Here is a 14,254-nt window from a genome sequence, read left to right as displayed (position 1 = left end):
TTATTATTATTATTATTATTATTATTATTATTATTATTATTATTATTATTATTATTATTATTATTATTATTATTATTATTATTATTATTATTCCATTCTATTAGGACTAAAGGTAACAACTAGTGTAGCAACACAAATTCACTCCTTGTATTATTTTATTTATATCTATATATATATATTTTATTTATTTATTTATTTATTTCCGTTTTACTTAATCAATGGACATATTAATGTATAAAATAATTTTCCGGAATATGGTTGGTTGAACAAGTAAAAGCGATCATGATATTAATCACACAAACACAAACACCTGTGACTAGTATGAAGTGAAAAGAAAGTCAATGGATGTAATCTATAGGTTCCTCAATAAAGCTAACTTATTGGAACACGCGTTTGGACACCAAACAAACATGTTTTAGTTTAAGTACTTAAAATAATTTACTACTAACCTATTTCTTCAAAACACTTGAACATCCTCATGAGTCATGCTCACATATATATAAATATATATTTCTTCTTTCATTAGTGCTCTTTGATTCAACTCCAACCAACATTAAAAACAATTAAAACTTTTCCAAGAAGCCTATACAGCTAGCTTTAGCGTTACGTAACTATACTTGTTTTTTTATTAATAAATAAATATACTACAAATTTTAACTTAATTAATAAATATTAATATTAATAAATTGTATGTTTTGTCTCAATTTCAAACTTAAAATTTAACTGTCTAAATTAAATATGATAATATTTATTATTTTTTAAAAGAAAAAGAAAAACTATTGTATATAATATGATATGAAGACATGATTTCCCTTAACTCCTCGTTTTTATTTTACATGTCCGATGCCTGTTTTAAGGAAACATTTAAGACGTGGTTTCCTAACAAATGTTTAGTATTTTTGTTACAAGATTCGATTCTGACCACGATTTGGATATATATATATATATATATATATATATATATATATATATATATATATACTTTTAATTTAAAATTAATATATTAATTTTTCAATTATTAATATATTCCATTTTAGATGGAGTATATTATAAAATATAAATATAAATAGTACACGTATAAATATTATTATTTTAAGACAAATAATAAGTATTTTAAAGATATATGTTAGTAATTTAAATTAAAAAATAAATTAAAATTTGTATATTCAACTTTTATTTTTTTAATAAATGTTAATCACACGCTAAAAGTGTTAACAACATGAAGAAACGATGGAAGCCAAGAAAACTTAGTCAAAAGATAAACTAGTCGAGCTATGAGCTAATTGGTCGAAGCATCAACAACGAATGAGTCATATTGGTTGGAATGTTGAGTCCAAAAAAAAACACTATTAAAACTCCAAAAACCCAAATAAAAGAAATTCGTTACTTTACGTAATATTGAACCAATTTTCCCAACCACTATGTTATGCCACTTAACATGGTGGTCAATCGTAAAACTTGTCATATCGGTAATCTCAAATTTTAGAATTTTGACGGTGAAAAAGTGATATGACATAATCATATAGGATTAAACTTGACTTTAGATACCATTATGAATTTTAGGTAAAAAAGAGAAAAAGAACAAAAAGAATTATAGTATAATAATAGTATTAATATTAACTTAATAATAGTTTGATACAAAAGATCAAACACAAGACAAATCATTATATTAATATACATATTTAAAAATTAATTTTAAGATATAATCTAAAATAGTTTAATATTAAAAAAGTTTAGCAGGTGTACATTTAAATATTTATTAAGATTATAAATATCAAAATACAATCTTAAAATCTGTATTTTATATTTAAAAATTATTAAAAGTTCAAAATTTCAATTCAAAAGTTTTTTTTTTTAATTTTATTTAGTATTTGAAAAATAATTGTTAAAATAAATAAGAGATTCCAATATAATATATAATTTTTATAAAATATTTTCTTATATTCTATCGAGTCCAAAATTCTTATCCATCAACTATTTGTTCTCAAGTTAAAAAACCACACTATTTACGTATAAAGTCATTGACCCAATAGTCAATAGATAGCTTAGAATATATCCATCTCAACACGAAAAATAGAGTCTATCCAAGTTTTGAGGCTAGTGGTTAGAATGATAAAGATATATATATATATATAATTTTGTAAACAATGATAAAGAGGTTTTGTATGGTAAGAATTGAGCATATTATTGAGGTGGTTCTCTTTTATCTCGTATAAAGGATATGCTCCTCTAATTTAATTTTGTATATATCACTTGAATAATAATAATAATAAAATATTAAAGGGAGTTGTATTTTTTTATGTAAAATAATTTTATATTAATATTTAATGAGAACCATTATGTTAGCAAGAAAATTTATAATGTAATCGTATTATTTTAGGTAACTATAGAATACTGAGATTAAAAAACTCGTTAAGATAGAAAATATGGACGGAGTGAAGAGTATTTTGGATGACAGGACGAATAATAGAAGAGTATTTTTTGCACATGTTTTACCTTGTTGACATCTTTAATTAGGTAGTCTACTAGATACTAACGTTTAAAAATCACTCAAAATTTTAATAATATTACTCACGATATCACCTTCATCTTGTGATCAAGATACTTACCTAATGTATGAGTTTTGCGTTTTAAGAAAAATCTATAATTTATAATTTTTAAAAAGTATCATCGTTAAAATTTCATGTAACTTATAAACATTGATTTACATACCACCAAGAAATCTATGTCCACCCTCGCATCTGATTTACTTATACTTGTCTAGACCGTCTTTATTCTCTTTTGTTTCAAATAGTTTATCTTAAGACTTCAATTATATGGTGATAGAAAATCAATTTTGATTTAATTAATTAAATAAAATTTATTTTAGTCGTAGGAATGAATTTAAATTTAAATAATTTATATTTAGATATATTAACATAAAAAAATTGATTTTAATTTGACGGAGTAACTAAATTCTTTTTACATGTGTAAAAATTAAAATACTTATGGTTTAATTAATGGCAGCTTTTTTTTAATCAATCCTCTTTTCAAAGCTTAAATTTTAGGGTTCAATGGCCGCTCCACCTCCGTCACCGTCACCGTCACCATCGCCGCCGGCGACATTGATAACCGACCTAAACGAAGACTCAATCGGCCACTGCGCCACAAATCTCACCCTCCGCGACATCTGCAACCTGGCGACCTGCTCCACCGCCTTAAAACGTCTCGCTTATTCCGACTCCGTTTGGCAACATTTATTCAAGTCGCAATCGAATTTTATTCTTTTCAATTACATATTATTCAAAAAAATTAACAAATTAACAATGTTGTTGTTTTTGCAGAGAGCGTTGGAATCGTGAATTACATTTTGGAAATGGAATCACAGCGAGGGAAGTTTACATTGATAGATACACCGCTTTGCAACAGTTCAAATTCATCGATCCTTTCGCTATCGACATTAACACGCGTGTTGCTAAACCTTTCAACCATTTGCTTCTTCACCAAAGCAATATTTTCTATGCTCAGGTTTGTTACATCTTATAATGCTTACTAATAACAATATTCTATTCCGATTATGATTATGATTATAAATTAAAATATTTAATATCACACTAATTGATAAAACTTGTGGCAGTGTTTTACTTAGCTTATGATCGAACTCATAGTTTAATTAAGTGTTTTTCAATAAGTTATTCTAAGTACCTTAGTTAAGTGCTTAGTAATATAATGAAGTGTTTCTTTATAAGATTTTATTGTCAGTTTATTCTAAAAACACTTGTGAACATGTCACAAGTTATTTTTACATGTGTTTCTAAAGATTGATATAAGTATTTATGTCATGAAATATGAAATAAGCCTAAATAACCTCTTTGAGTGGCCTTCTTGATATTTGTTTCGTTGCATTATCTTTGCTGAATGTAATTGATTGTTGACTAGGGCTCAACTGCAGGAGTGATAAATTTTGTAGATCGTCAAAAGGGAGCAATAGATTTTCTCCATACAATGAGTGATCATAAAGCAAGAATCACTTGTATGAGGTAACCTGTGTTGCATTATTATTACTTTTACTGATGGTGAATTTATTTCTAAATAATTTGCTGTATTTGATACATAAAATAATCTGAACAGGCATATGATGGGCCGGATATTTATTCGTTAATTTTTAATTGTACTTTAACCTCACTTTCTGATTTTAACAAAGGCTAACACACTTGCTGAAACTGCAGGTTGTTTTCCTTGGGCGAACAAAATGTTTTGGTTACCTCAAGCTGCGATCACTCCATTCGTCTGTGGTCGAAGGTATTGCTTACTTTAAGAAAATTTGTATGGAACCCTCGTGTTTATATACACATTCTTTATCATGTTGTTCACTAGCCTGTTTAGCGCTTTCTAAGAAGGTAAGATGGAAAGTAGAGAGTGACAAAAATACTAAAGTTTTCACATTTTAATGTTTGAATTGATAGAGAAGGGGTATGATGGGATATGTAGCAATGTTGATATCCCTTTTTCTTCTTAGAATAGAAAGTAATTAAATAAATAGTACCTGAATTTGTTTTGTGTTAGAATTTAAATTTTTATTGCTTATGTTGCACTTTAAGTGATATCAGGATTCTACCAAACAAACAAAACTAAAACAGAAAAGATAAAGCCTTTTTAAGATTTCTGTGTTGGTTGTCACTTATGCTTGCTCCTTGAAAGCACTGTTTGCTTTTGACAGTTATCTCTTGAATACAGTTATGCAAGGTGAACCTCTATATTGGTGCAAGACACGTGTATGTCATGTGTCTTATTTTATGTTTAATGTTTCTTCATCCTTACTTTGTAGGGTTCTTGTCTGCGATGCTTGAGAGGTCACAATGGTCCAGTGTTGTCACTATCAAATAAATTGTTGGGAGAGGATAGCAGCAAAGTCTTGGCAAGTGGAGGAGAAGATGGTACTGTTCGATTATGGTCCCTTAGCTCAAGCGGAAAAAGAGGGCAGCGTGCTTTGAAAGCTACGCTGTATGGACATGAAAAGCCTGTAAATTTGATGACAGTTTCCGGGTATGAGTTCATCTTTCACTGTTACTTTCCTTTCACCAATGTTAGGATAAGGAAATGATGGGTAGCATTTAGGTGCACAAATTGCAATATTCTTTTCTGTTTGGATTTCATCTGGCTGGTTATCATGCCGTCTGTCTATACATTTTACACCCTGAAAGAAAATTAGTTAATATAATTAAATTTCTTGATGTAATAATAAATATAATTGCACTCTCCAAACTCTCCAAACCGTAAAATAAAACTTTGCCAATCTTTACAACATGGAGTTTGCATCTCACATAATCAAAAAAGAATTTGTTGTAAACGGACACATGTTTACGCATCCTAAGCTCGTAAAATTGTAAGAGGTTAAGAGTTAACTAGAGTGTTTGACAAGAATGGTCTCATATTGAATTTTTAGGTGGAACTTATTTTATTTCATTTTACTCATACTGATTTGGGGTATCATGATTTTTCTGGTAGAGATATATCTGACTGGAACTTTACCTGTTTTATAAAGTAAATGTGTTCATTTAAAAAAAACTGTATTTTTAAATTATGGGTTGAATACTACTATTTGTTCATTAGTATCACTTATCAGCTCTACCATATGTGTTTTTAATGGTAAGTAATTAAGCTCTATATAATTTGTCAACAAATAAGATGTTTTGCATGTTTAACATCTGACCAGTGTTTACTCGCTATTACTAGTCAGCTACTTCAACTGTGAATGATGATAGATTCTTCCTGTTCTCGTTTCTCAGGCACAAAACTTCACTGTTGGTGACCATCTCAAGAGATTCTAAGGTTTTCTCTTGTATTCTTGTCTTTTATGTTGATTTATGAATTTTCATTTATTCTCTGTCAATGCTTTGATTGTTTGATAAGTTTGTTGAGTATGTATAACAAAGAGTCTAGAAATTATTTTTGAATGGTATCTTGTCCAAACTAAATAGGTGAGGGTTTGGGATACGGCTACATCATCATCTGTTCGCTCGTCCTGTTGTGTGGGAATGACTTCTGTTTCTGGCGCACCTGTAAACATGAAATGCCATGAATCATTGTTGTATGTGGCAGCCGGTTCCTCTGTCACTGCAGTTGATTTAAGGACAATGCAGAGAGTTATCACAGCATCCGTCCATCAACCAAAGCTGTATTCATTTGACGTCGTCCCTTCAAAATCTTTAATATGCACAGGTGGTGATGGCAGGTATTACTATTTGGGAAGCAACTTTGTTGTTGTGACTAAACTAACCATATAAATTAGTGACTCACTCTTGCATCATTAGTTATTTTTACCGTGTGTTAAGAAAATGGCTTAACAGAATGAAATGTCATGTTATGTTTAGTTTTTTTTTCAGTGAAGAGGCAAATTAGTCCTTAAAATTGTGGCTGTCAGTCAAAACAGTCCCGAAGTTTTGCGAATTGGCAAATTCTTCTTTGAAATTGTAACGCGTTAGTCAAAATAGTCTCTTCGTTAATTTATGTGGATCCCACATCAATGTCACACCACTAGTGACAAATTTCTACATGAAATTTATTAAGTAAAATCATTTTATGTGTTTGAATCTCAAAGTGGAGGCCATATGAAATACACGAATTTAATGTAACATAAGTTTTTACTAACGTGAGATCAAAATGGAAGGTTCACATGTTCATTTAACGTGTCATCTCACAGTCTTTAACGACCCAAGGTGTTTCACTTTAAAACATAAATTTGCCGATTTGATTTTCGACTGACACTCACAATTCGAGTACCATTGTACTAATGTGCCTCTGTGCACTCATTCTTATTTTTAGTGAAGTTATATGTAGTTCATATTCATTTAATGGATGAACACTTACCAAAACTAAAATGCTGCAGAGCAATGCTTTGGGATATTAGAAAAAATCAAGAATTACTAAAGCCAGAACCGATAGCCGAGTTAGACGGACATTCCGGGCCAGTAACTCAACTGCATATGGATTCATACAAAATAGTTACTGGTGGCCCTAATGATGCTTATGTAAATGTATGGGAAGTTGGGACTGCTGAACAAACAAATTCCTTACTTTGCTGTTTAGATGAAGAGGAAGAAGACATTGGTAGCTCTGGCTGTGATGGCATAGCTGTAGATGGACTTAGAATTATCACTGCTAGTTATTATAATGATACAGGTGTTTTGAGATACAGGGACTTCAACAATGCTAAAAGTGCTGTTACTAAATTAGAAAATGAACCACCTTCAAAATTTTGGGGATCAATGTCTGATGGTAACAGTGATGAGTCTGATGACTTATAAGTGAATAATCTTTTTTTTTTCTTGGCAATTATAAGTGACTAATCTTGATGGCTCCCAAATTGGTATATACATCAATTTATTTCTTTCATTTGGTTTTCTATGGCATTCTTGTATTCGTGCTTATCCTAAATTATACTATATTGTTATTAGGTTTTGCAACAAGGGTAGTTAGGGTGGGTTTTGCTTAATGATTTGGATCACTCCTTGTTTTGAATATTAGGGCATAGTTATATGAATAGCTGGAGTGAAGGTTCGTTCAAGAGTATCTTAATTTCAATCATAGCAATCATTGTCCATAATTTATTTATCTTTGGACTAGATGACCCTTTTCTTCTAAAGAACTCTTAGGGTTAAGACAAAAATAAAGAAAAAGAAATATCAGTGAGTCTAATGTAAAGTAGCAAAATTTAATAATTTCACTTATTTGTGCAAATAGACTTAAATCAACAATTAAAAAGAATGGAGGTTGTACTACTTTTTTTTCTTTCAATTTTGTCATCTAATTAATATTATATACATCACTTTCAATTTACTGTATTCTATTTTGCATTAATATTTAATAGTAATGGTAAATGTACCAATAGTTGATAAAAGTAGTTTATTAACAATATTATTATCTCTTTTTAAATCCTCAAATGAGTCACTTACAAGACAAAGTGCGTAATAAAATTGCCTTTTAATTTAGGAAACTCCGTCCATTTGAGATACCAATGTGGAAGCAATATATGTTTCATTCTACATGCAAGATTATATTGGGAAATGATAAGTTCAAGAAACAGTAATCACAATAGCATATACTCAATCCTTACATCCTTTTTTAACAAAACAAATTTTTTATGTTTTTCTATTGCTTTTATTTAAAGTTTTATTAATTATTTTTTTATTGTATAATTAATTTATCAATGATTTTACATTTAAATGAACAAGGAGAGAAAGTAAATACAAGTGTAATTGAGATATTTATTAAGCAATCAAAAGAGAAAATTTATAGAAAAATGTAGTATCTATTATTTTGATAAGTACTTGACTTGTATTTTCAAGACAAATTTTATTTTTATGGATTCTTTAATCATTATGTTGTTAAGATCTATTATAAATTATACATTTATCATTTGATAATATTTACTAGTCATTCAATCTCTGAACTTTCATCCTTTTAAACTTGTTATTTTTATCTTAAAAATTTAGTTCATTTAGAAGATCAAAATGTAATTAATAATATTTTTTTTATACTCCTAAAAAGTCATAAATATACATTAAATGAATTTTATTTTTATTTAATAAATGAAAGGTAAAAAAGACTAAATCAATTTAAATTTATTATTTTTTAATATGTATGTACAAATTTAAAAGAATCAAAATTCAGAGAGACAAATAAAATAATTTATATATTTTTCAGACAATTTTTTTCTTAAAGTCTTATCTTTATGCAAATTTCTATAGAGTCTTTTATCAATGACTTTAGAACAGTTGTTAGGATAGGATGATCTTAAAAATAATTATATTTGAAATTTATTAATTTTCATGTATACTATAGTAATCGAGGAGAAAACCCTTTTTTATGTAAAGATATTTTCGAAAACAACAAATTCTTTCTCAAGCCTTTTTGGTCACAAACAAAATGCAAAAAACAATGTGAATGTATTCATGTTCGCGGCGAGTTGGATATGCATTGCTTATAACAATTTGTTTGGTTTTGCATCATGTATTAGCATCAATTTCAAAAACCCTCTAGTATATACTCTCTCTAGTGCTATTATGTATAAGAAATTGTTTGGAAACTCTTGTCTATTCTCATTTATAGTTAATAGAAATGCATCGACGCAGAATTTAATTTCTCGCGAGTAAATTAATGATTAATATTATAACTATTTATAATTAATCGTATTTATATAATATCAATAATTTATTTGATTATTAATAATTAATAATATTATTTTTTATTTTTTAAAATAAATTATTCATTTTAGAAGAGCCAAGTTCATACATAAATATCACAATTTTTATGGGCATATTTACAATAAACTATCACATAATTTTATTGACGAGTGTTGGCAAACTGTTCATTTCTTACTTCTTAGCCTTTCAATTTTTAATTAGCAAACTCTTAATAGAATTAGAATTAATATTATACTGATCTCAAATAAAAGTTAAGAATCATTGGCCGGAATTTCTAAACAGAATCAAACAAAAGGACATCAAGTAAAGCTCGAGGTTCATGAAAAAATAAAAATGCTTTCTAATCATGATAGGTGGATTATCGTCATTTTTCAATCTACTTTAAAATGAACCACATCATAAAATTACATAGTAAATTTTGGTTTAAAATTCAAACAAGCAATTAAACAACTTATGCGTGATTTTTTCTTATAGAAAAATTACAAAGTAAACTTTCTCTTCATACTCAGATTTATTATATTTTATTCATAAAGTAGCATTGCTGTGTGAAAATGCTAAACATATCAAACTTTTTTTCGTTTGAGATAATCCCTAAGCCTCCATTGATTTGTTAAACATTCGTGTTTAAGCCCCAAACTATTTGTTTAAGTCAAGTTTTTAAATTTATAAATAATTTTTAATTATAAATTATTTAAAATTTAGAGATCAAATTATAAATTATATAAAAAATTTGGACTAACTAATTGCATATTATTTAATGTTTTTAGAGATGCAATTATTATTTTTTCTTTGACCAACCTAATTATAATTATAAATTAGGTTAAAACAAACTCAAATAATTGAAAATCGAAACATTAGTATTAAACAACCCTCACTTCAGACACGTTTATTTTTGTTGATTTGCATCACGAGATTGTCTTATATCCTCCTATATTTTGAAAGAAGAAAAAAAATTAAATAAAAAAAAATTACCTATAAATTATACATATAGGCACGAATATGAAGTAAATTCACAACACTTGGACTTAGGCTAGCAAACAGGGCAACATAAATTTGTTCTTGAATTCCCCGTAATCGACGTCCCCTTGTTTTTAACTTCATTCCTTAATTTATTAAAAGACAAAAACCTAACTAACTACTTCCAAAACAAGTAAGCATGCTTAAGATACATATCTACACAAGCAACAAGTCAAGGGAGACTAAGAAAGAAAAATGTTTACCCAAAAGGTAGGCACAAGTCATAGAAGAAATGGAAATGATGATAAAAATTGAGGAGAACAAAAGAACTAGCTGCATGTCCATGGAAGACTATGATTCTCAAGTAATTGCCAAGAGACGTCGAAGAGAGCCTGCGGTAGCTGCACTTACTTCTGAGGATAACCAAGATCAGAAGCAACATGTTTATCAAAATTCTACTACAAGCACAACAAAGCGAAGTTCGAGATTTCGCGGTGTTAGCAGGTTATGAAGAAGAAACTACCTTGCTCTATAGTTTCCAATAGATGTCAAGCATCAACTTTAACTCTTCTTTTTCATTTGTTAATTCCAAATCGAATTTGAACAAACAGACATAGATGGACGGGTCGATATGAAGCTCACTTATGGGACAAGCTCTCTTGGAACATGACCCAAAAGAAGAAAGGGAAGCAAGGTAGGGTTACTCCTCCTAGGCCTTTGCATCAGCTTCTTCTTTGCTTATTTTTTCTTATTCATTGGTTAATGTTTTCATTTATTCAAAAGCATTTGTTATCCATTCTAACATAAAAGTGCGTTTTTATCTTCAAACTTTGCCTTTGGAATTGGCTACTGGGACCAACAGTTTATCTTGGTAAGTAACTTTATTATAAGGCCAAAATATCTCGCTTTCATCACTGTTAATTACTTGGACAAAGACAAACTATCTTTCAAATGCCACAGGGGCTTATGATGAAGAAGAATCAGCAGCCAGAGCATATGATTTAGCTGCAATAAAGTATTGGGGAACATTGACTGTCACCAATTTTCCTGTACGACGATATCTGTCACCTAAAAATGATAGCACACATATTTTACTTAATGCTTAAATGCAGACTATTCATTCAGTGCTCCTTATACTTCCAACAGGTCTCAGATTATGAGAAACAGGTAGAGTTAATGCAAACTATGACAAAAGAAGAGTATTTAGCAACTTTAAGGAGGTAAGACTAAGACTTTGATCATGTCAAGGGAAGTACCTATGAAAGATTTATTCCTGTTAGAAGTGTTTACAATATATATAGACGTCTTAGGACTTAGATTAGTAGCATTTGTAACTAAAAGCTAGTTACTAGTTAGTTGCTGAGAGGTTGTTATTGTTGTTCTATTATTCTTTTTTGATAGGTTAGTTGTTTTTGAATCATTTCCCTTTTATTTTATATCCTGATTGTTATGATACAGAATAAAGGAAAAGAATTTAAAACAACTAACCTATTAAAATAATCAATAGAACAACAATAACGACGGAACTAACTACCTCAATAACTAACTACCTAATTAACTAATAACTAACTTCTAGTAACAAATGCTACTAATCTAAGACCTAACAAGACGCCCCTAAGATAAGTTTATCACAGCCTTTTTACCCTTTTGTGATTCTTTTTCTATCTTACAGAAAGAGCAGTGGCTTCTCAAGAGGCGCATCAAAGTATAGGGGTGTTGCAAGGTGATACAGATGACGGTTGAATATATAGCCATTCTAAGATGTTGTAAATGAAGATAACTTTACCAATATAATTGGTATATTGCAGGCACCACCATAACGGTAGATGGGAAGCACGGATCGGAAGGGTTTTTGGAAACAAGTATCTCTACCTTGGCACCTACAGTAAGTTGAATTTTCATAGCCCATCATAGGGATACAAATCATGCAGACATACACAAACAAAGATATTTTCGTGTCATTCATTAACCTCTAAGAACATCTAGTTAACCAAATCTCTGTACATTCCCCAACGCAGGCACCCAAGAAGAAGCTGCTCGTGCTTATGACATAGCAGCCATTGAGTACAGAGGAAGCCATGCTATAACCAACTTCGACTTGAGTACTTACATGAGGTGGTTAAAATCTTCAGTGGGAAATATCTCAGAAACAAAACTTGAAAAAATGGAAGTGCCAGAATCTCAGACAGTGGCATCCCTATCTAACTATTCTCCAATAGAGGAGCCAAAATCCTTGGCCCTCCACAGCAGTACCTATAATTCAGATTATCTGAATTCCCCTCAAAAGTATGCAGTGTTTGAAGATAAAGCATACCAAATCTCCAGCACTAAGTCGTCTTCTTCTCCCACTGCACTTGGGCTCCTTTTCCGCTCAACAATATTTAGAGACTTAGTTGAAAAGAATTTGAACATATCTGGAGATGAAACTAATGGGGAAGACACAAAGGGTCAACAGCAACAGACAGCAAGTGATGATGATGAGTTGGATGAGATCTTCTGTGATGGAATTGGGGATATCCCCTTTCTGAAACTCCAAAAGACAACTTAGAAATACAAGAAAGAGACATGTACTCGATATTTTTTGAATTGGCTAGATTTTAAAAGAGAAGTGTCAGTCTTCGTAGCCAAGGTGAACAAGTGCTATAGAATTCACAGCACCATCACTAGAGGAAACGTGTAGAACAATAATTGTGAATTCCTTCTTTGTAACATTGAATTACTTCTATGCATAGATCTGAATAACTTTCAGTTTTGGACTTGAAAATAAAAAACTACTCGGTTAAAATAATAAGCTTGATTGTCCCAGAATATATACATGCAAGCCATAGTTAACAAGATCTAGCCTGAAAAAAAAGGCACCACCCACAGCTCATCTAGAATTAAAACCCTTGACCACATGTTTTAGTGCAAATAAATCATGTATGACACATTTGAAATCAACCAGTAACATATAGTAAGGTTTTTATTTGGAATAAAAATTAATGACTGTAGTGTTTCTATCTTAAGACTTAAGAGGTCCAAATTTAGGCCTTTTCCAACCCAAAGCTAGCTTAAGAGGTCATGATTACTCAAACCTTATAAGCACCACTTTGATCGTATCTCTAGTCGATGTTGGGTGTCAGCACACCATGGACTAGAATCTAAAGCACGGACAAATGTGTGTGGAATAACAAAGATATTGGCCTAATAACAGATAAGCTTGGATACCGTCTTAAAATTTTGAACTTTAAGCCTAACTCTAAAAGCCTAGAATTGCCCAAGTCGTACAATGACTACTTTGGCGACGTCTCTAGTCAATGAGGGATCTCAATTAAGCTAAACGGTGTGTTGCATGATGAGCAAAGCACACACAGATAATTTGGGTGGGGGGTTAACTCCAAAAAAAGTTGTCCTCAAATAATTTTCTGAATTCTTAACGTTTGCAACAACAGTTCCCATTTTGAAGTGTAATAGGCAGGATTGAAATATGTTTTTTCAACCCTAAAATAAATAAACGTTTTTAATGAACAATTGAACAGTGTTCAATGTTTCCACTGATAAAAACAAACAAGATTAAATGAAGATCAACTTTTGTAATTTTCAAGGTCAGGGAGAACATGTGCTACCATGCACAGTATTGGTATCCAGGTTGATATGTTAACGGATACAATCATACAACATATATTATTCATACCAAAAAAGGAATTCACGAGAAAGAAACTGTTTGTGTGTTTTCAGCTATGGCACATAGTACATCTTTCAACTAGGCATGGCAACGGGGAGGGGCGGGGGCGGATTTCGCCTCCTCCACACCCGCACCCGACTAATCGGGGAAAACCCGCACCCGCCCCCGTTTCATAGCGGGTGTAAAATTTAAGCATCCATCCCCGCCCGCACCCGCACCCACTCAAATATATAAAATTATAAATTTAAAAATCATATTTATTATAATAAAATAATTATTATTAAATAATAATAAAATTAAAAATATTTTATAAAAAGATAAAATTATAATTTTTAATATTTTAAAAAATATTAAATATATTAAATAAGTATTTGTATATAAAATTAAAAAATTACAATAATAATACTTGCGGGGCGGGGTTGGGTGCGGGGGGGGTATCACCCCCCCC

At 30.3% G+C, this 14,254-nt stretch overlaps 1 protein-coding gene and 1 pseudogene across 1 annotated transcript; both read left to right on the top strand.

Moving 5' to 3' along the window:
* The first annotated feature begins 2,858 nt into the window (after positions 1-2,858).
* On the top strand, positions 2,859-7,384 carry LOC101510972 (F-box/WD-40 repeat-containing protein At5g21040-like). Its single transcript, XM_004489322.4, has 8 exons — positions 2,859-3,244; positions 3,324-3,507; positions 3,919-4,019; positions 4,209-4,281; positions 4,808-5,025; positions 5,769-5,811; positions 5,961-6,214; positions 6,869-7,384. Exons 1-8 carry the CDS (start codon positions 3,054-3,056, stop codon positions 7,284-7,286), a joined length of 1,482 nt encoding a protein of 493 aa, XP_004489379.1. The 5' UTR covers positions 2,859-3,053; the 3' UTR covers positions 7,287-7,384.
* A 2,962-nt stretch (positions 7,385-10,346) lies between these two features.
* On the top strand, positions 10,347-12,873 carry LOC101510651 (AP2-like ethylene-responsive transcription factor BBM1; annotated as a pseudogene).
* The last annotated feature ends 1,381 nt before the right edge of the window (positions 12,874-14,254 follow it).

The sequence above is a fragment of the Cicer arietinum genome, chromosome 2, assembly GCF_000331145.2.
Source record: "Cicer arietinum cultivar CDC Frontier isolate Library 1 chromosome 2, Cicar.CDCFrontier_v2.0, whole genome shotgun sequence".
Taxonomy (NCBI): domain Eukaryota; kingdom Viridiplantae; phylum Streptophyta; class Magnoliopsida; order Fabales; family Fabaceae; genus Cicer; species Cicer arietinum.
This window is presented reverse-complemented; position numbering and strand designations above follow the sequence as displayed.

Excerpts from the sequence above, each read along its gene's own strand:
- LOC101510972 (XM_004489322.4), top strand. The coding sequence starts at position 3,054 with ATGGCCGCTCCACCTCCGTCACCGTCACCGTCACCATCGCCGCCGGCG. Across the intron at positions 3,508-3,918 it reads GCAATATTTTCTATGCTCAG|GGCTCAACTGCAGGAGTGAT; the intron begins GTTTGTTACATC and ends ATTGTTGACTAG. Across the intron at positions 4,020-4,208 it reads GCAAGAATCACTTGTATGAG|GTTGTTTTCCTTGGGCGAAC; the intron begins GTAACCTGTGTT and ends CTGAAACTGCAG.